This window comes from Maniola hyperantus, chromosome 24 (genome assembly GCF_902806685.2).
Source record: "Maniola hyperantus chromosome 24, iAphHyp1.2, whole genome shotgun sequence".
NCBI classification, from domain to species: domain Eukaryota; kingdom Metazoa; phylum Arthropoda; class Insecta; order Lepidoptera; family Nymphalidae; genus Maniola; species Maniola hyperantus.
Window position 1 is genome coordinate 4144903 of NC_048559.1, and position 22374 is coordinate 4167276.

Genomic DNA, 22374 nt, shown 5'->3' on the forward strand with positions numbered 1-22374 from the left:
CGATATCCTTTTCGAACACATCAATCCTGTTTATTTTACCCGCGACCAAAGGTGAGGTGTAATCAATATAGTGAGGCATAGAATTTGTATCGTCATCGGTTTTAGAAGTTATAGGTACGGTCCGCAACAGGTCGAGATGGCAATCGTGGTATGAGGCGGGAGGACGCCCCGCACACCCACACGTCACCCGCACTGGATTAGAGTGCCTGTCCACTGAAGCGGAGCGGAGCAGAGATGTGTGTAGTTGACCAATCAGTTTTGTCAGATGACGGAATACGTTATTTACTGGCAATCTGATTGGTCTGTTCAACACATCTCCGCTCCGCTCCGCTTCAGTGGACAGGCACCCTTACCGCAGGGCTGTGCGGGGGTGCGGGGTGTTCCCTCCCCGTTTGCCATCTCAACCTGTCGCGTACACTTTGAAAGACGCCTAGTTCTAAAGCTCTAATATTACTTTTCAAGACATAATTCATCATCATCATTATGATCAACCCGTCGCGCCTCTACTGAGCACGGGTCTTCTCTTAGAATGAGAAGGGTTCAGGCCATAGTCCGCCACGCTAGCCCAGTGCGGATTGACGAAATCTCATACTTTTAAGAGCATTTTGGAGAACTCTCAACGGTAGGTTTATTCACGATGTTTCGAAAGCAAATGGGGACATGAGAAGAGCCTCCCCGCGTGGTGCTTAGTTTTATACCGATCACAAGCACCCGGCATCCCTGGAAGCAGCTACTACATGAACAAAATCAGCAGGCTGACTAATCTTTTCACCACGACGACCTTTAAGACCGAGCTATCGCGGTTGCGGCTTTTTGGGCTGCTCATATGTTTGAGGTGACCGTCGACTCGAGAAGAAGAAGAAAGCAAATGAAATTTAATTGCTTAAAACGCATGTAAAAATGATGTCCTACCTATGATGACGTATGGAGCGGAAACGTGGGCACTGACAGTTCACAACAGACAGGCCTCGTCCACAAACTAAAAGTCGCTCAGAGCGCCATGGAGCGAGCTATGTTGGGTATCACTCTCAGGGATAAAATCCGAAACGAGGACATTCGCAGAAGAACAAAAGTGACCGACATAGCTCGAAGGATTAGCAAGCTGAAGTGGCAATGGGCAGGTCATGTCTGTCGCAGAACCGACGGCCGATGGGGTAGACGTGTTCTGGAGTGGAGACCGCGTACCGGTAAGCGCAGTGTGGGACGACCTCCAGCCCGCTGGACCGATGACCTGAAGAAGGTGGTGGGGAGCGGGTGGATGAGGAAGGCTGAGGACCGTGTTTGGTGGCGCGCTCTTGGAAAGGCCTATGTCCAGCAGTGGACGCAAACAGGCTGAAGGATTGGATTGGATTGAAAAAATAATTGGTAGTCTGCGTTAGACTTTATAAGTTTCTTTTCGTGCTCTGAATGAGGTTGTTATGGACTATGGTCAGTGATTAAGATTTGCGTGTTTATGTTCTTTGCGTGTAACCTAATTTAACAAATTTCCAAGAAAAGCATTTTTCAAATTCTACTAGCTTGTAAATAGTTCACACGTGGAAATATTCAAAGGTCGAATTTTATACTATGTAGAGATATAGATATTAGTATGGATAATAAAAAAAAAGATTCCGACGAATTGAGAACCTCCTCCTTTTTTTGAAGTCGGTTAAAAATCGGTAATTTCAACATTTAATAAAAACATGAAAGACGAAAATTAATGTCCACCTTTTAATCATAAACCCCTAGTACCCTTAAAAATTGGGTTCAAAAATCCATTAGAACGGCGACCTGTAATGAAAAAATAAACGTTCAATCGAATACCAATTTTAGACTATTGACTATAGGATCTTTTTTCGTTTGCTGTGAAAACAAAGATTGTGAAGTCAAGATACTCCATTCGGATTCAACGTTAACCTTCGGATTGTTTTTGTCAGCTATCCGTGAGTACTACAATGGATTGAATAGATAAAGAGATTATAGGGGCTGGATCGATCTCCTTACAAAGATCGCCATTTTATAATAATATCTTTAGAAGTTTAGATCATCGCGGTTTTGAGAGGAATCAGGTCGTCTTAAGTAAGATAGGTATACCTACTTATATTGTAAAAAGATAAAAGGAAATCAAAATGATTTATCGAGCAAAGTTTCGAAAAAAATACCACCCCCTAAATAAAAATAATGCCCATTCATCTCTGAAGTTTATCAATTTTTAAATTATGGTCAATAGAGGTTTATGTATATTTTACAGGAAAAATTTATATTAGCATAGTTTTTTTTTTTATTAACAGGCATAGTTTTTAATATTAAACCTCTACAAACAACGTTAGTTTTGCGGTGCGTTAACAAAAGTGTTCATACCGTTACTTCTGTATATAATCTTCGTATTTCAATTTCTAACTCGATTCCGGTAAGCCAATGAAACCTTTCCAGTCTCTACAATTGCTCTACATTTTTGCTCTACATTTTTACTCTAAATTTTATCTCAATGTAACCAGGGCGTTTTTCATTAGAATAATAAAAAGACCCTGGCCCATTTCTGGTTCAAACAACATAATAATATGGTCGTCCGGAAAAACAGCTCATTTTTCCTTTGTTACCTACAACTATTACTGTTCTTTTGAACTGGACTTTGAGAATTTCGCAAACATGATTGGATTTAAGTAATTAAAATATCACTTGCTTTAACGGTAAAGGAAAACATCGTGAGGAAACCTGCATGCCGGAGAGTTCTCCATAATGTTCTCAAAGGAGTGTGAAGTCTGCCAATCCGCACTAGACCAGCGTGGTAGACTATGGCCAAAACCCTTCTCACTCTGAGAGGAGACCCGTGCTCTGTAGTGAGCAGGCGATGGGTTGATCATGATGATGATGATCATGATTGGGAGAGGGGTATCACGACCTTCAGGTTATACTGGTCATGGTTCCGTAAAAACGGTGATAGAGTAGTGGTTAAGACTTTGGTCTCCTATTTAGAGGATCCGGGGTTTGATACCGGGTACCTACATATAATAGGTACACCTAAGATTTAGGAATTTGGTGTATTACTTGAGCAATCCTTTGGCAGGATCACGTATTGTTAACTAGCTTAATATTGGGAATTATTTTTATGGAGTAAAATTGTAAAAGTCATTTTTGTAAACAATTAAATAAATTGAATTAAATTGATTTTAACGATGAAGGAAAACAGGAAACCTGCCTGCATAATATTCGAGCTTTATTTGCTACTGTTGGGTACTGTACCCGTAGTACAAGATTTTACGTCTCACCAAACCAAACCAAATTCGAGAGTCAAAATACTTCCGCGTTACAGTAAACTGGATCTTAAATGCCTTGTTTTAAAGCTCAAGTTTGTCTACACTTCTACAGCCAGCGCTCCAAGCGGAAACATTGCGAAATTAAAATCAGTGGCATTGAATATTTGACTTCAATTCAAGGCTGTTTAGGTCCATTTTACTGTAACGCGGAAGTATTTCGACTCTCGAATTTGGTTTAGTTTGGTGAGACGTAAAATCTTGTACTACGGGTACAGTATCGATTTCGTCGAATACAATCCAACATTTCACACGACTATTATTCGATTCGATTTTTTATGAAAAGGTCAGAGCGCTCATTCACGCGGTGAAATATTTGTCCGTGTGAACGACACAATATAAACATACGTCATTACATAACGTGTTCAATGAAATCATTGCCAGATTTTTCTAAAGTTCGCTGACTTGCGAGAAAAAATATTTTTTACAGGGACCTCCTTCTGTGAAACTGTCATAACACTGAAGGAGGCAGAGGCGTCTTTACCTATGGTGCAGGGTGTGCGGCGCACACGGGCGCCGGGTCTAAGGGGGTGCCGAGCGCCCTCTAATGCGACACCTCCAATGCGATGCGTCGATGCCGGCGCTTTCAAAGACCCTGCGCTCGTTTTATGGCCGACGCCGTCATCATTGAAAATCATCACTTAAAATTGCGCCATTTGCATCCGAATTTCCGTTTGAAAATATAACTGTTAGTATTCCATTTTGACCCTGCTCCTACTAGACTAGAGGGCGCCAGGGTACTGGTTGCACACGGGCGCCACAAGGGCTAGAGACGCCTCTGGAAGGAGGTCGCGGGAACGAGAGCTGGACGTTGACGCCTACCCGCTCCGTAAATGGTGAGCATAGCGACTCCCGCCTTAGTAGGTGCAAATCTTTTTTGTTCCTGCAAATCTTCAAATTTGAATTATTTATTCAGATTGGTTGTTCAGATGGTATTTATTCAGTTTGGTATTGTTTACACTTTACAATTGCTGAATTTGCAATACAATGATGCAGTGGTGACACCTGACGCGCACTGTGCCGCTGGGTTTTTTTTAGTGGGTATCCTGTGACAGTGCCAGTGAGTCCCACATACCCGCTTTAGTGTGGATTTTTTTTTTCATTTATTGATCACGTAAATTTCAATAATACATTTTAAAATAAACAGTTCGCCATCCTCTAGAAACTGTTAAAGTTTATGTGAGGATGGCGAGTTCGCGTTATACAAATTTAATAAAATATAGGTAAAAAAAAGGTGCGATCAATAAATAAAAATAATTTCGATTCAAAATGAATGCCCTATATAATTGCATGATAAAATCTATTATAAAATAATGTAATACGTAGTTTGCATGTAATTGTATAATAATTATATATTTAGCATGTATGTATTGTTAATGTACCTAACTTTGCAATGCCCTAACGGGGCTTCATGTAACCATGAAAGCAAATGAATAAATAAATCATAAATAAATCAAAAAAACTGTTCTAAAAATAAAAGCTGTTAATTAGTGCGTATTTGTACATATAAAATATCGTTACATGAAACACTTCGCGTATGCGAAATGCGTAAGGGCATTTTCCCCAGCGAAAAAAGGGCTCTATCTAAGAGTGAAAGAATTTTATAATATAAATGTGAAAGTGTGGATGTTTGGATGTTTGGATGTTGAAATTTGACTGAAATTTGGAATGGAGATAGATTATACTCTGGCTTAACACATAGGCTACTTCTTATCCCGGAAAATCAAAGAATTCCCGCGGGATTTCGAAAAACTTAAATCCATGCAGACGAAGTCGCCGGAATCAGCTAGTTATATTATAAGTGTTACTTATGCCTACAGTTATAACTAAAATTTTCGCGTAATATCGCTTTCACTATTTATTAAATATTCAACCAATGTAATTATTAGCATAGACCAAACATTCAAAGTTTCAACGACTTGAACCTTAGTAAAACAAAATTTAAATTTGAAGTCATTACAAGTTAAATTGTATTTCGTCTATGAAACAAATGGCCCAGGGGTAAAATAATATTAGTGTTAAAGGAGTTTTGATTGATTATGTTGACGAAGTAAACTTAAATGGGGTGATGTTACTTGACTTGTTGCTTAATGGTCTTAATTAAGTTTTACGCAAACTCAAACTAAGTAGATAAACTTATTGAATTAAGCCTCGATAGTGTAATAGTCAAACGGACTAAAATCCGAAATGTGAAAATGCCGGCAGTTCAAACCTTTAGTTTAGAATTTAGATTGTTTACAATACTTAGTATTAACTATATTGTACACAATTTCTAAACTGAACTAAGATTTGAAGGTTTTAGGTATTTGAGTGCTTCCATTGACTTATATATTACTTCGTATGGACAGGGCCATTGAACAAACAAAATTGCACCGACTCAGTGGTGCTTTAGCACCAATGCAACCTCAGTGACGTCTGAATTTCAAACGGGTCGTTCATTAGTATCTAAGAGGTGGCGCTGATTTATTTGGTTCCAAAACCGTGAAAAATTTTGTTTGCTTGGGCATATCTTGTCATTTATATCGATGAGTGCTTCACTAATAGGTATATACCTATTCTTTGCTGAAAGGAAGAGCAACTTTAGTACTGTCAATTCAGTTTAGTTTAAAGATTCTGTACAACAAAACCGGTACCTCAAGTGACTAACTTAACAAAAGTAGGAAAATATTAGAAACTAAAAGTCGAAAGTTCTATTTACAAACATGTCACATTTGGGTACATAGTAATAATATTATCAACCACCCAATATAATACCATCAATCTTCAGATCTACGACAAGATGTTGATTTAAGACAATTTAGTTCACGTGTATATACCCTATGGCACATTAAACGCTCTAAAGAAGATTATATTTACAACCTTGTCGCACTTAGGTGCATATAACAACGTCTTCGGGTCTTGAGCAAGACGCTTGGTGAGCCCGGAGCACGTCCGCTGAGGTTGATTTGAAACAGTTGTTCAAATGCATGTCCGATGAGACATTTGAGTGATGTTGCTCTCTACGCGGGAACTGCTGGCAGTAGCGGCGACTGAAGCTGCCACATAGGGACCTAAGACAAAGAAAAAAATATTAAAAACCGATCGAATGCGAGTCGGACTTGCACACCGAATAAGTTGAATAACAACAATAACATGTTTAGATTTAGAAATCTGAGATATCATTAAATTTTTAAGCCCCTTAATTGGCGCTATTTTAAAAAATTCATGTTATTAAAAATTAATAACTGTCTAAGTATAAAAACAAATCAAGAAAAGTTTTTTTCAAAGTAAGCGAACCTCCAATTAACCTTTTTGAAGTCAAAGGACAACGGAAAATCAAAGAAGGTATAAAAGTTATACCTACTTAACTCTTAAATTTGTTTTAAACCGGGACCCAATTAATAAGCCTTCGGTGTCCGTCCGTCCGTTCGTCTGTCTGTCAGCGGGCTGGACCCTAATAGTTAGAGATTTGAAATTTTCTCAGAATGTGTATTTCTTTTGCCGCTTAAATGGCCCCCTTAAAAATTAAAAATATTTTGAAATCTGTTATTTCTTTCATGATGGTACGGAACCCTTCGTGTGCAAGTCCGATTACACTTTTTTTTATTTTACATTATACTTCGATGTGGCATCATTACGCCTAATTTGTAAAAGTTGAATAAATAATTTTATTTTTTTATGAAGAATTTCTCACATCAATTCTGAAATACCTGCAAGATGAATCCAACACCTTCCCGAAAGCGGCTCGAGGTATAAGTTATTAGGTTGCGATCTATAGAGTGCACTTTAACTTTGCTCAGACTTAAGATTGAGTTAAAACGAGACAGATTTATGTAAGAGATATAGCTCTGTCTCGTTTTAACTCTGTCTTCAGTCTAAGCTAAGTCAGACTGCGCTCTATAGATCTCAATTCTCAACCTTAGTTTTTAGGGGCTTAACGCCGAGTGGACGTCACGCAGAAAATACTTAGCTATTGCATTTACACAAGTGAGCGAGCTTTCTCAACGCAAGTTTTAGATATACAAAATTGTTTTTTTCTTCACTGATATTATAGAGCAGCAAGAAGTCGTGAGCATTCTTATGTAGTTGACATCCAGTCGACCTGCACGAAACGTTCTTGTTCAACGTTTGTGTTACGAAAAGGCGTGGAATGCTCTTTGACTTTTGTTTCCTGCTGCGAATAACTTGAGTACGTTCAAGGCTAGAATGATCTGTGAATAGAAATGTAGGCAAGCGCGCTCTAACCTAGATTCCATTGTGGCTTTCAATCAGACGTGATTGTCGTCAATTGCAAACCTATCTTGCAGTGAAAAGTGCTACCCAATATGTCTGCAACATCAGTCTAGGTATTTTTGAACGCGGTTTTAAATATAAGTAGCCATTTATTAGCAGGTTTGATTAGGTCCAAGTTGCTACTTTAACGGACTTCTTCCGTTTTCCCACCCTCAAGCACCCTATGGTGTACACCTACTCGGAAACGTGTGTCCATCTATCCACCTTTTAAAGGATACCTAGTAAAATAAAAGAAGGTCGCTTATACATACTTAGTTCTAATTCATATTATTTTACACATCCTCTGTACTCATATTCAGCAAATAAATTTCATGTCACTTAATTTCATTTCTTTTCAATTGGTTATTGAGTTATTATTTTTAGTCCGGGTTGGATAGACGGACATAAGTTTCCGAGTATACTACCTTAGGTACCTTAGGTAGGTTAGGTAGGATGGTTTAGGTGGTTTTAGGATGGAAAAACTGGCCAAGTGTGAGTCAGACTCGAGCACTGAGGGTTCCGTACTACAGTCGTATTTTTTCGACATTGGGCACGAAAAATCAAAAAATTCATAAAAATAAACAAAAATCTGTTTTACAATGTAAAGATATATGATACCCTACTTGGTATGGTAATCTTACTTTAAAGTTGAAAATACTAATTATTTGTTCATGAACACATTTTAATTTTTTTTTGTGATGTAACCACTAATTCACAGTTTTCGGATTTTTTCCCCTTTACGTGTGCTATAAGACATACCTACCTGCCAAATTTAATGATTCTTGGTCAATGGGAAGTACCCTGTAGGCTTGACAGACACGACAGGCAGACAGGCAACCAAGTGATTCTATAAGGGTAATTTTCCTTTTGAGGTACGGAACTCTAATAAATGGAATAAGCTCAACTCTAACACAAGAGAGAGAGTTATGGGTCATATAAATACCTGCAACATGAATCCAGGGTCTTCCTGAACGCCGCCCTGAAGTCTCTATTGAAGTAGGCATAGATTAGCGGGTTCAGTGCCGAGTTGAAGTAGCCAACCCAGAACACAGCTGCCACCACCGGCGGCGGTGATGGACAGGCTGGTCCGCATAACGCTGTTATTATGTACCTGGTGAAAAAGGTGAATGCTCTTTTAAAAGTGGTAGATGCATTTTTTTTTTTAAAGAATATTAGCCAAGTTAATTGCTGACTAATATTCCCCTTTCTCCTCCAATTAAGCGTAAAGCTTGTGCTAGGAGTAGTACGACAATTAGTGCAACGGGTGGGATTTGAACCGGCGACCTTTCGGTTTTCAGTCCGCTCCTTTAACCGTTGAGTATATTACTTGATACTTCGTATGGACAGGGCCATTGAACAAACAAAATGGCACCGACTCAGTGGTGCTTTAGCACCAATGCAACCTCAGTGACGTCTGGATTTCAAACGGGTCGTTCATTAGTATCTAAGAGGTGGCGCTGATTTATTTGGTTCCAAAACAGTGAAATTTTTTTGTACGCTTGGGCATATCTTGTCATTTATATCAATAGGTAGATGCATCTGACGATTCAAAAATACTTGTAAAAGTTTAATATATAAATATTTTATATAAATATTTTTATTTCATTTTATTTTAAAAAAGCTAGCTTATGCCCGCGGCTTTGTCCACATGGACTACACAAATTTCAAACCCCTATTTTACCCTCTTAAGGGTGGAATTTTCAAAAATCCTTTCTTAGCGGATGTCTACGTCATAATAGTCATCTGCGTGCCTTCAAGCCCAATTCGTCCAGTAGTTTTAGCTGTTGGTTTGCCAAAAGCCACCTTTTCCTTTTATATATTCAAGATATGATCATCATTCATTCATTATGATATCATTAGCGACTGCTTCGTTAGTCAAAAATAAAAATTCTTTACGGGAATTACGCAAAATGGCCGCGACTTCGTCCGAGTGGATTTAGGTTTGTAAAAGCCGTAGGAATTCACTCTCCAGGTCTTTAACTATACCTACCCATGTAAAAAGTCTGCCAATCCACTTTGGGCCAGCGCGGCAGTCTATGGCCTAAACTCTTCTCACTCTGAAAAGAGACCCGTGTGCAGTAGTGGGCCGGTAATAGGTTGATCATGTTGCTGATGATGTGAAAAATCTCGTCGATCCGTTGCTCCGTTGCGACGTGATTGAAACCACAAACAAACAAACAAACAAACTTTCGCTTTTATAATATGGGTAGTGATGACTAGTGATTATACCCTGAATTACCATAAAAAGAAGGGCAGCCAGCACGCCAGAAAAGCGCTCATGATGATGCCCAGCGTCCTCGCAGCTTTGCGCTCCCTCTTCATCTTATTGCTGGCCATCGGCTGCATCTGGATGCTCTGGCGTTCTCGCATCACGTCCCCCATGGATATACCGTTGATTTGCAGGTGCTTGTCGAGGAGTAACGATGCTACTTTGCTCCTAATTGACAATGGAATGGTTTTAATCTATGGACTTAACAAAAAAAAATATTGACTAAAAACAAAACGTATGGACGCTTGCTAATAACCCAATTACAGCTACGTGCGTGGTCCGTAGATTTGTGTATGTGTGTGGGTATGTTCTCTTATATTACCAAAATGCTTATCAGATTTTTATAAATAAAATATCCTTGGCTCTATGTCTAGGCTAGAATTTATGACGTCTTAGCTTTAATATAGCGATATGAAAACAAGACAAGAAAAAACTGAAATAAATACAACGACTTTGGTATCAGACGAAAGGTAGACTTCGAAATTATATGATTTGTATAAAATTTAAGTATGAGTCCGTTTACCTGTGGCATATTTTAGGAGGACTACGTAAGGCTTAAAAGGACTAGATCCCAGAGACGTAAAGCCAGTTAAAAAAGGGCTAGCTACGTAGTTGTCGCGTGACGGAAACGTTTTTAGATTCAAGTTTGATTGGAATAATTTTCACAAAACAGTGGGTAGTAAGCCATTATAGCGCCCCCAACTATAAAAAAACTCAAGACCAACTTAAATAAGCTTCCGAGACATTCAAGCGACTTGATGTCAAGCACGTAGTTTTGCTTAGTTGATGCGCCAGCTTGAGCGGCACTTTTCTCATTTATCGAACACTGTCCAAACGTCGCGTCAAGCAAACATATAAAATCATCAATCACCGTCAAGCACATATAATGCATACAAAATGAGATCTCAGAGATTTTAACTTTGTGTCAATCGTCATGTGAAAAGTATGATTTTAGTCCTTATTTTAAAAATGAACCGTTATTATAATAATTCCTTTAATTGTGTGTTCTTTCCATTTTGTACACAATGTAAAGGTGAACCGTGCTTTTGACATGACAGTTGACACATTAGAGTTAAAATGGTGAGTGACTCCTTATTTTGCACGGGCTACACCTACTCGTAAATGTTTGACTCAAGCATCAAGCAAACATTGTAAACTGTCAACATGCTTGGCTCAAGCAAAAATCTACTTGATTGACATCAAGCCGGTTGACCGTCTCGGACGCCCTTAAAGATTAAAGTAAAGGATTCAACCCAACCCCTTGTTTTACATTATTTATTCATGTACCTGATTTAGTAAGCCATGTTGTCAGTGCGAACAAGAATTTTAGTGTATGGTGCGAACATGTACACGTCTTTTCTTTGAACCCTCTTAGAGCTTACAGGGGTCAGACCCTCGACCTTTGAAAGTGGGTTTTCCGGGCATTTCATGTACGTAGGAGGGTGATAACTTCACTAACTTTAGGTAAAGCTCAAACAGTCAGTAAATATCTATATTTTACTCAGACTAAGAATCAAGGAGACTTGGCATTAAAATAATAATACCTTGTTAGAGCAAGTTAGGTGTGTAGAATAGTTCTGAAGATGATAAAGACTGATAAAGACAAAACACAGTTTTCGTCTTTCCCATAGTTTAGCTTGTTTTGTCGGGCACAGTTTTCATCTGTGCCCAACAAACCTCTGTGATAGTAATTGATTGCGAATATTACGAGTTTTCGTTTAGTTTTCTGTTTTAAATTTAGTATTAAGGGGGTGTAGAAGCCATTTATGGTGCATTGCTGTGTAAAAGTTGTAGCGAACGCAAATTATGAACATAACATATTTTTTTTCATACGTAAGTATGATTTCTTTTGTTGTTTTGTCCCTTTCGGGTATACCTACGAGTCTGACAAGTCTCCTCGGTTCTTAGTCTGGGATATTTTACTACTACTTACACAGTACACGTCATCTCCACCTAGTTATAAGTTGTTCGCTCGGGTAGAATGACTGAAATCCTATTATATCTATAGTATGCAACAGGTCGAGATGGCAATCAGGGTATGAAGTGGGGGACGCGCCCCGCACACCCACATGTCGCACACCCACACCCACAACGCGGGGATGTGTGAGTATGCGGAGCGTTCCCTCCCTGATTGCCGTCTCGACTTGTCGCGTACTGTAGAATGTCACTAGCAATTAGATTAAACCTTTGAACCAAATCTCGGAGATTTTCAATTCGGCTTACATTCCCTTTTATTTTATTGGTCGATTTACAATTCAAAAAGCCCCTAAGCCCGAAATTTTACACATTACAAAGTTAAACAACCTTTGATCGGTCCCTGACCAGTTTGCTCATTTGAAATTCGTAATAACAAACTTGTAAAATGTAGATGGATATCTAAAACATGGTAATTGGTTGAAAACCTCAACTGTCGGACTGGCAATAGTAAAAGTTTTAGAAATACATAGTTTGTCGATAGTTGATCGGACTGTTTCTCCAGTAGGTACGCTTACTACGAGATTTTATGTCTCACCAACGTTGATAGTATTCGAATTTCAAAAACCTTCCGCATTATAGTAAACTGGATCTAAACTGTCTTGTTTTAAATCTCAAGTTTGTCTACACATCTACAGCCAGCTCTCCAAGCGAAATTAAAATCAGTGGCATTGAATTTTTGACTTCAATTCAAGGCTCTTTACGTCCATTTTACTTTGACGGGATTGTGTTTCGACTCTCGAATTCTAGCAACGTTGGTGAGACGTAAAATCTTATGCTTGATATCAATAAAACAAGTGGTTTGATGTTTAAATTAAACCGATCAAAATGAAACTAATAATGCGTAGGTATAATAAGTTTAGAATTTAATATAACTTTTAATGCAGGCTCGCAGAAATTATGCGGGTTTATAGGTTTGTATGTAAATTCTTGAGATCGTGTTCGCTTTGTTGTAACATAATATTTTAACGGTGGATAACCACAGACAGATTTCTTCCTAGAACATATCTACAAAACATCATTGAGTTTGATTGGTTCATATTCAAACGAAAGTCAAACTATGTTTGCCTGGAGCGCACTACATAAGTACAAGCCCATCTTAATATAACACTATTTAACATACAAATTCCTGTGATATAAAAAGCCATTAAGCAAACAAAGAAGAAGAATAGTTCAAAATCCAACTCACCTGTACAACATCCTCTCCTGCCGATCTGCCTCCATATAGATACGATAATACATATAAATCATTATCACACCCGGAATCCAAAAACTGACACTGCTCGATATCACCGCATACACTCTGTTCACTGTAAAACTGCACACTTTCGGATGTCTTTTCCTAAAGTCCAGATGCTCATGTGTGGTGTACCAACCCATAAAGATCGGGAGAAAAGATACCAGTGCAGGACTGAACCAGACGACGGTCAACATGATTCCAAGTTTACTAGTCGTCATGATCAATGGGTAGTCCAAGGGTTGAACGATAGCGTAGTATCTGTCCACGCTTATACAACACAAGTGAAGGATCGAAGCCGATGAAAAGTACACGTCCAATGAATTCCAGACGTCACACATGAAGTATCCGAACAACCATATCCCGTTCGTTATTTCCACGCTGAAGTTGAAGCACATCGCCCAAATCGCTACCAACATGTCAGCCAAAGCAAGAGACACGACGAAATAGTTGGTAATAACTCTTAGCTTCCTATGTCTCATGACAGATACTATGACGAGAAGATTCCCAAAAATCGCAGCCAAAATGATGAACAGCATGATAACGCATTTGAGAATTATTAAAAAGACAATCACAGGATTGCCTGCGAATTGGTTCGTGTAGACCAAATCGTTTGTCGTCTCGTTGAACTCGAAGCTCTTGTTGACGTAATAGTCCGTTAGATACATTGATGTCGATAGATCTCTAAAGTCGAGGGTTAGGTTTTCAGGGGTGTCGCTTAGCACGATATCGATATCCACTCTCATGATTTTCACATTTTGTTCAGTGTTTACCCCTTAAGTTATGTTTGTTTCCTTTGTTAACGTGAATGGGACTGTAGGACCCGGGTGCCTCTTAATTCCTCCGCCCATTGTGCCTCGCTCGTTACCTGAAAAAGGGAAAGTTGTTTGTAAAAGTGATTTCTTTTGTGCGTGCCCGAGTTAGTTGTTGACGGCTCATTGGGAAAGTTTTCCCTTTTTATGTTTTGTGATAACATTGTGACAGCATTTGAGAAATAATCGTTTTGGGCAGTTTGTCGAAGCCTTCATCAGGAAAAGTTTGGAATTGAATTTGAAAAATGGTAGAAAATAAAAAAACTGTTTATTTTTTGTACATAATATTTAGGTACTATGATATAATATTTTTCATGAAAAACCTAAATCCACGCAGACGAAGTCGCGGGCATCCTCTAGTGATTTATAAATTATAAAATAGTTGGTGCGTACTGAGTAGTTTCCTAACACAACTAATTTGAAAATCCAAAAAAAAACCTTTTTTTGATTCATAATTTCATACTACTATTGAAGTTTTCACTTCGGTCGGCAGTACCCACTGACTGACTGTAAATTTTTTTATTAGAATGAAAAGTCAACAGGTGGTTATTTCTTTTATTTCTTTAACTTATGAGCGTAGAGAATAAACAACCTACAAAAAGTTAGCTACAAAATGTCGTCTATAAAACCTATACAGAAATGAATTGGATTGGAAGAGATGAAACACAGTTTACGACGGTTCTTACAGAATCGCTTTTATCTCTCCGTTTCAAATTAAGACGCTTCGATAGAATTTAATACACGGGTCATTTCCGTTAGCCGTGCGATTTATTTCACTAAATGTATAGTCCGCGACAGTTTGAGATGGCAATCAGGGTATGAAGCGGGGGGACGCCCCGCACACTCGCAAGTCACCTTATAATCTTCTAAATATATTTAAAAGGAAAAGGTGGCTGACTGACTGATCTAACACACGGCTCGGCAACGCACGGCATGCAGATAGATAGTGCTATTATAGACATCCGCTAAGAAATGATTTTTTCAAAATTCATCCCCTAAGGGGGTAATAGGTGTTTGAAATTTGTGTAGTCCACGGGACGAAGTCGCGGTCATAAACTAGTATGCAACTAAAGGGAAAAATCCGGAACCGTGAATTTGTGGTAACATCACAAAAAAAGTCTCGTGCGAGTCTTTAGAATAGGTACCCTAAAACCTTAAATCCAAACCCCCTAAAGTCTAAAATATAACTACAACCAGAGAAGAGCGAATTTTGAAGTTTCAGGAATTTGCACGGTCTACTATAAATACATCTAAGATATAATTATAATACATCTATACAACAAATAGGAACCGCCGAGTTTCTTGCTGGTTCTTCTCGGTAGAAACGGCATTCCGAACCAGTGGTAAATTAAACTACCTGACGATTCAAAAGCACTTGTAAAACTTTACTTAAATAAAAAAATATTCTATTCTATCTCTCTGCTTTAAAGCATAAAATAATCTCCCTTTTATCCAGCTTTGCTCTGACGCATAAAAGTGGTCGATTTTTAAACATTTTAAACACCTCTTCCCGCCTTCAAACTCGAATATCAAGTAGGTATAAAGGCTATATAAGCTCAGTAACAAAGACAAATCCTCTATGCATGTATTTGTAGAACACTTGGGTCCTGAGAGCCTTTGAATATTTTACGTCTTCTGGTTTGAGGCATCTCTGTTGAGTATTTTGCATACGTACCTACTATGGTGAGACACTTTAGAAATATTTAAGAGGAATGGCGACGGCCATTTTTAAGCAGAGATGAGCCTTTCAAATTTATTATCCTTTAGAAGTTGTTTTGTAAACTAGAATGTAGGCAATTTTAAATACATAGCAAAAATTACGAACCGGCAGGAATCGAACCCGCGTCTGGTTTTTTTATGTTTTAGAATTTTATTTTAGAATGCACAGGTAAAGCCCTTTCATACGATACCCCACTTGATATAGTTAACTTACTTCGAAAGTTGAAAATACTACTCATTCGTTCATGACCGCAATTTTTTTTGTATGATGTGACCAAAAATTCACGGTTTTCAGATTTTTCCCCTAATGTCTGCTATAAGACCAGCCAAATTTCATGATTCTAAGTCAACGGGAAGTACCCTGTAGGTTTCTGGACAGACCGACAGACAGACAGACAACAAAGTGTATTTGTTGTTCCGTTCCGTTCCTTTCCGTTTTTCCTTTTGAGGTACAGAACCTTAAAAATCAAAGAATTTCCACGGGATTGAACTAAACAAAGACGACCTTTGAACTCACAACTCTCTACAGTGAGTTATATAAACTGAAATAGTTTGAATTTTAGCTTGATCTCCACCAGTCGTGGTCGTTAGCCCAAATTCGCTAAGTAATTACAGAGATCAATATAGGTGCAGCTGGTGTCCGCTTTTAGTTAGGGACACCATGATAATATGTACAATACTTTTATACTGGACTAGCTTGTGCTCGCGACTTCGTCCGCGCGGACTACATAAATTTCAAAGCCCCATTAAACCCACTTGATGGTGAAATTTCGAAAAATCCTTTCTTAGTGGATACCTACTCTTTACAAAGAATACACCCTCCTTTCATATCCACCCGCGGTATATATAAGTCAGTCAGTCAGTCGAGACTTTGAATCTATATATATAAAAGGAAAAGGTGACTGACTGACTGGCTGACTGACTGATCTCTCAACGCACAGCTCAAACTAATGGACGGATCGCTGAAATTCGGCATGCAGATAGTTATTATGACGTAGGCATCCGCTATGAAAGGATTTTTTAAAATTCAACCCTTAAAGGGTTAAAATAGGGGTTTGAAGTTTGTATGAAACTCTGTCAGTTTTGAAGTTAAAATTGCGAAATTTTGCAATTTACACTAATCTATATATATAAAAGGAAAAGGTGACTGACTGACTGACTGACTGATCTACCAACGCACAGCTCAAACTACTGGACTGGTGGTGGGTAACCCTATAATGGTGTTAAGTAGGGGTTTAAAATTTGTGTTGTCAACGCGGACAAAGTCGTGGGTATAAGCTAGTTTTATATATACAGACAGATAAGACTATTTTCAAAGGTCTAAAACTGCCTCTTGCGTTTTTGGTAACTCTTAGAGCTATTAGGTACATATATGGTCGACTAGTAGCTTAGGTATACCTCTCACGGGTCTATTACGATGAGTTGAGTGGTTGATGATGTTAATATTTTTTATCCATTTTTATCATCATCAACTATTTAACTATTGACTACTATCAAGCTATTTTTGTACCCGTCAAAATCGGTTAAACGGATGGGCCATGAAAAACTAGCAGACAGACATTCATACTTTCGCATTTACGATAATATGGATAGTGATGACTTGCTTACGAAGCTAGGAATTTTAGAACAGTACACGGCCGAATGCCTCGGCCTTTATGACATTTCGGCTTTGTAGAGCGTTCTCGCTGTCACTCATACCTATATGACGATTGGTCGGAATCAACGACGACGGAAACAGTGTTCTACTTTACTATCTCCTTCTAAAGGTCGATGTAAATTACTTTCGACCGCGTACTGTACCTACCTACTATGAGTCTAAAGTTAACCTTAACAAATGTCCTTCAATTACTACAACCATGGTATCCATAAGCCCTATTTGTCTAAGTCGACCGACATCTGCGGTTATGATTGCCCAAATACCCAAAGTTATGTGAGTCGAGGTAAATGCCTATTAAAGTAATATAACCCAAACTCAACCCGTGTAAGCTGACTTTATGATTGCATGAATTAATTGGCATACCTAAAGCATACCTACATGTCATTCAAATGTATGTAGGTGTGTACTCTACAGTACTCGGCAGGAAATATTGTACATCGACTATTAGAAAGAGGTTTTGGCTTCGTAGAGCGTTGTCTCTGTCACTCATACTAATGAGACGTTTGTCGGTCTCAACGGCAGTTACAACGCTCTACGAAACCGCTATTTTTTTCTAAGGATCGATGTACAACATTTTGTGCTAAAATAGCTAATTACTTACTAAAGTATTGTAAATTTCATTTTTCTTCAGCATTCTTAATTGTTTTCACAGCAACCAGCGTGTTCCATAGAAGAGTACATTTTGAACTTCAAATAAAATATTCAGGAAAGTTTTATATTTTTGACTGTTTGTCTGTGTGCTTTTTTTAAGTTTAATCGATAATTTAAAATGGTTATTATACTTAAAACTAACAAAGGGCGTGGATTTTACGTATTTTGGAAGACCCTCTATTTAATAATCTTTGAGAAATAGTTTATTTTTGATGTATTCAAATACCCAATTCACTGAACACGGTGAGTTTGCCAAACGAATAGCCGAAAAACAAGTTAAGGGGCATATAAAAGTTTGAGGGTTAATAGAACTAACCTCGTTCTAAGAATGATGGCGGCCCAATGGGAGTTTCATCTCGGCCGGAGCTCTGTTTATCTTTCAATTTCATGTTTGGGAGGTTGGTATGATACAGCAATATTTAGTAGCTCATAAGGTCAGCGAATCCTAATCCTAATCCTAATCTATAATATAAAAATGAATCACTAAATGTGTTGCTCATCGCAAATCTCGAGAACAGCTGAATCGATTTCGCTAATACTTTTTTTATAATATTTCTTGAAGTATGAGGATGGTTCTTACGGAGAGAAAAATTTAATTCAACCTCCCCCTCAATTTTCTAAACTCCACCGGGAAGCCGGGGCGGATCAGCTAGTAATATTATAAATGTGAAAGTGTGGATGTTTGGATGTTTGGATGTTTGTTACTCAATCACATAAAAACGGCTGAACGGATTCCATAGGCTAATTTTTATTTTAAAGAGTTCCCGCGGGATTTCTTATCCCACACCGAGCTAGCACGGGAACTGTGCGGATGTACGGGACGTCCCCACCCCGGTTGCCGTCCCGACCTGTCGCGTACTATACTTATAGAGAATGAATCCCGTAATAACAAGGACCAACCAGCAATTTTCTACCATAAGGATTCATTCGTTTGAAAACCAAAGGATTCCTTTATCGAAAAACCCTTGCAGTGAAAATCGCAAGCAAAAGTCAGTCAACAATAATATCTCATCCTTTATCTTTCCTAAAGTCACGCTGCATACATAGGAATACAAGCAACTTTATTCCACATTCAAATAAAATAATCCTAATTCACATCAAGTTCACATCACATAAATCGTAAAACAAAAACCTTTTTCAGTTAACGACGTTGAATCGGTTCATTAGTTGCAATCAAGCGGGCTTGACGTTTCAACCCGCCTATATAATTCTGCTTACTGCGCATAAATCATTCGTACATATTTAACGGCAGTCTCTCCGTCGTCGCTCCATACAAGCGTAGTTTGACTCTCATTTGAATACTAACAAATCGAACTCAATGAAATTTTGTAGATATGTTCTAGAATACGTTCTGTGGTTTGCAAGATTTTTGTAAAAATATTTAGTTTGACTTAAGTATATGAGTTAAGCTGTGGAAGCCTAGAGGTTAGGACGTCCGCCTTCCAATCGGAGGTCGGCGGTTCGATCCCGGGCACGCACCTCTAACTTTTCGGAGCTATGTGCGTTTTTAAGTAATTAAAATATGAAGGAAATTAAACGGTGAACGAAAACATCGTGAGGAAACCTGCATGCCTAAGAGTTCTCCATAATGTTCTCAAAGGTGTGTGAAGTCTGCCAATCCGCACTTGGCCAGCGTGGTACACTAGGTATAGCCAAAACCACTCACTCAAGCTACTGGACGGATCGGGCTTAAATTTGGCATGCAGATAGCTTTTATGACATAGGTATCCGCTAAGAAAGGATTTTTGAAAATTCAACCCCTAAGGGGGTGAAATAGGGGTTTAAAATTTGTGTAGTCCACGCGGACAAAGTCGCGAGCATATGCTAGTTTAATGATAAATCTACTGACTTTCCTTTTTTGTGGTGAATTGATAAAATAAGTCAAAATTGGCAACTTTACTTCTGTATACTTGCTAATTTAGATTGAGGTTCGGGTTGTTTTATGAATACCGTGCAGTTGCTTTTTAAAAGTTTCTGTTGGACATTTTCTGGTTTTTGGCTGACCGAAATGATCAAAGCAAGCATCTCTAGATTCGCTAGCAATTGACTTCGGAATGTTAAAACCGTCAAAAGCGTTCAGCTTTTATAAAATAACGAAGAACAGGCACGCGCTGGCTCTTAGTCCATTAGAATTTAAAAGTGAAATCAGGAAGAGCGGCTGGTAAAATAAGTATTTAGTACTCAACTTGATGCCTAACTACCTACTTTTATATAATAAGCTTCCAGAAGACATATTGGAGATGTCTCTCAATAAGTTCAAAGTTTTCATAAAACGTAAACTAATTGAAAAATCCTATTACAATGTAAAGGATTATTTAAATGATAAGCAAGCTTGGGAATGAGTTGCTTAACGGCTTTGTGATAGTTCTAATAAGTTCCAATAATTTTGTAAAGTGGTGATAATAAAAAGAATACCCGGCTGAGTTTGTTGTGGGCTCTTCTCAGACCTGGACGCGTTTGGAACCCTCGTAGCTTTAGTTTTAAGTTTGCGCAATAATTATCACCACTATATCTTACAAATCTAACACCAGACCATCAATAAGAGTAATTTATTACCTGTCCATACTAATATTATAAATGCGAAAGTGTGTCTGTCTGTCTGTCGATCTGTCTGCTAGTTTTTCACGGCTCAACCGTTCAACCGATTTTGACGAAATTTAGTACAGGGGTAGCTTGCGTCCCGGGGAAGGACATAGGCTACTTTTTATCCCGGAAAATTCAAGAGTTCCCACAGGATCTTTAAAAACCTAAATCCACGCGTACGAAGTCGCGGGCATCAGCTAGTTTTGAATAAATCATTTGACTTGACTTGACTATAACAGGAGTAGGTATTTCTGTATTCAAAACGATTTAAGTCTGCCACATACTTGGCACATATTTTTTGGAGGTGGAAAGGTCAAAACCTAAATTGGACGGAAAATTGTATTATAAGAGGCTTCTCAACAAATTAGGCTTCATATTATTCAGGATCACAGAGTATTCCCTGTAGATAGTTATATGAAAGAACGAAAAGTGTATTATTACAGTAAGGGTAAGACAAAGAATCAAGTATTACGTAAAAAAAATCCGTCGGACTCGAACACGCATCACTAAAAATTTCATATTAAAAAAAAAAATTAAAATAAGTTTTGTCTACACGTAAATATATATACTTTTCTTTTATATTTAGAAAGACAGATGGCCACCATTAAAATTAGGAAAAAATTATAAAATGTCATTTCTTGTACGATGGTACGGAAGCCTTCACGTACGAGTCCTACTCGCACTTGACCGATTATTCTTAAAGTTATGGCGTAAAAGTAACAAACAAACAGATACCTTTTGACTTTATTATTTTAAATACTAGCCGACGCCCGCACTATGGCCGCGTGGATTTAGGTTTTTAATAATCCCGTGGGAACTCTTTGGTTTTTCGGAATAAAAAGTAGCCTATGTCACTCTCCAGGGTTTATTTATACCAATGCAAAAAATCACGTCAATCCGTTGCACCGTTGCGACGTGATTGAAGGACAAACCAACAAACCAATAAACCAACAAACAAACACACTTTCGCATTTATAATAAGGGCAACTGATATTGAGTTAAGTAGTTACATAAGTATATTTTTTATTATTATTAACGTGTTGACTTCTAGTAGGCACTGATTAAAGTCCTGGGGCTCTTCATTAGGTAATGTGTCTTTGGGGAATATACCCTGCCGCCATAATATGAATGAATGAATGAACTCAACCTCGATGTTTATTCCCAAATGTATAATACTAAGATACATTTACAACTCACACTAATTTGTTTAAAGTGAATTCTAGCGAGTGTGACAGGATAAGTAGAAATAAAGTAGATAGTTATTTGTTGTTTTAAGTTTTAACGCATTTAAGAATCAAGTGACTTTTTTTTCATTCACTTCTATTGATCGTAATTATTTCAGATTTTTAGATTGGTAAACTTTGGAGATAAAGGACGACGGTAAAGGGGGCACGGTATTTTATTCAACATTTTGCACGATAAACCAAAAACTATTGTTTAAAAATAAATAAAAGTCTGTTTTACAATGTTTCTTGTGATGTAACCACAAATTCACGGGTTTCGGATTTTTCCTTCACTTATGCAATAAGACCTACCTACCTGCCAAATTTCATTTCTATTCTAGGTCTACAGGAAGTACCCTGTATTGTTTTTCTTGACAGACACGACAGACGGACAGACAACGCAGTGATCCTATAAGGGTTCCTTTTTCCTTTTGAGGTACGGAACCCTAAAAATTAACGGAAAGGTAACCACTATCATATATTTACATATTATGTGATGTATTTATATAAAGAGCCGTAAATAAAAAGTTCCCTCAAGCAAGAATCAACCAGACTTAAATCAACTTATAGAAAACATTGTTAAAGAATTGTTAACTGAATTCAATTTAGAAAGGAGGCTTGGCTCCCTCCGTCGTCAGTGTTGGAAGGACTACAGAAAATAAGATACAACAAAATACTTATACAATAAAGTTCACCCAATTTGTT

General features: G+C 38.0%; 1 protein-coding gene across 1 annotated transcript in view; it reads right to left on the minus strand.

Annotated features, from left to right (window-relative positions):
* Positions 1 to 364: 364 nt before the first annotated feature.
* LOC117993630 (octopamine receptor beta-1R-like) overlaps positions 365 to 22374 on the minus strand; it is a 53296-nt gene continuing 31286 nt past the window's right edge. Inside the window, exons 2-5 of the mRNA XM_034981431.2 lie at positions 12977 to 13892; positions 9784 to 9981; positions 8488 to 8655; positions 365 to 6343 (exon numbers count right to left, since the gene is read on the minus strand). Coding sequence (XP_034837322.1) covers positions 6163 to 6343; positions 8488 to 8655; positions 9784 to 9981; positions 12977 to 13770 — 1341 coding nt within the window. The 5' untranslated portion in view covers positions 13771 to 13892 and the 3' untranslated portion in view covers positions 365 to 6162. The remainder of the gene's footprint in view (positions 6344 to 8487; positions 8656 to 9783; positions 9982 to 12976; positions 13893 to 22374) is intronic.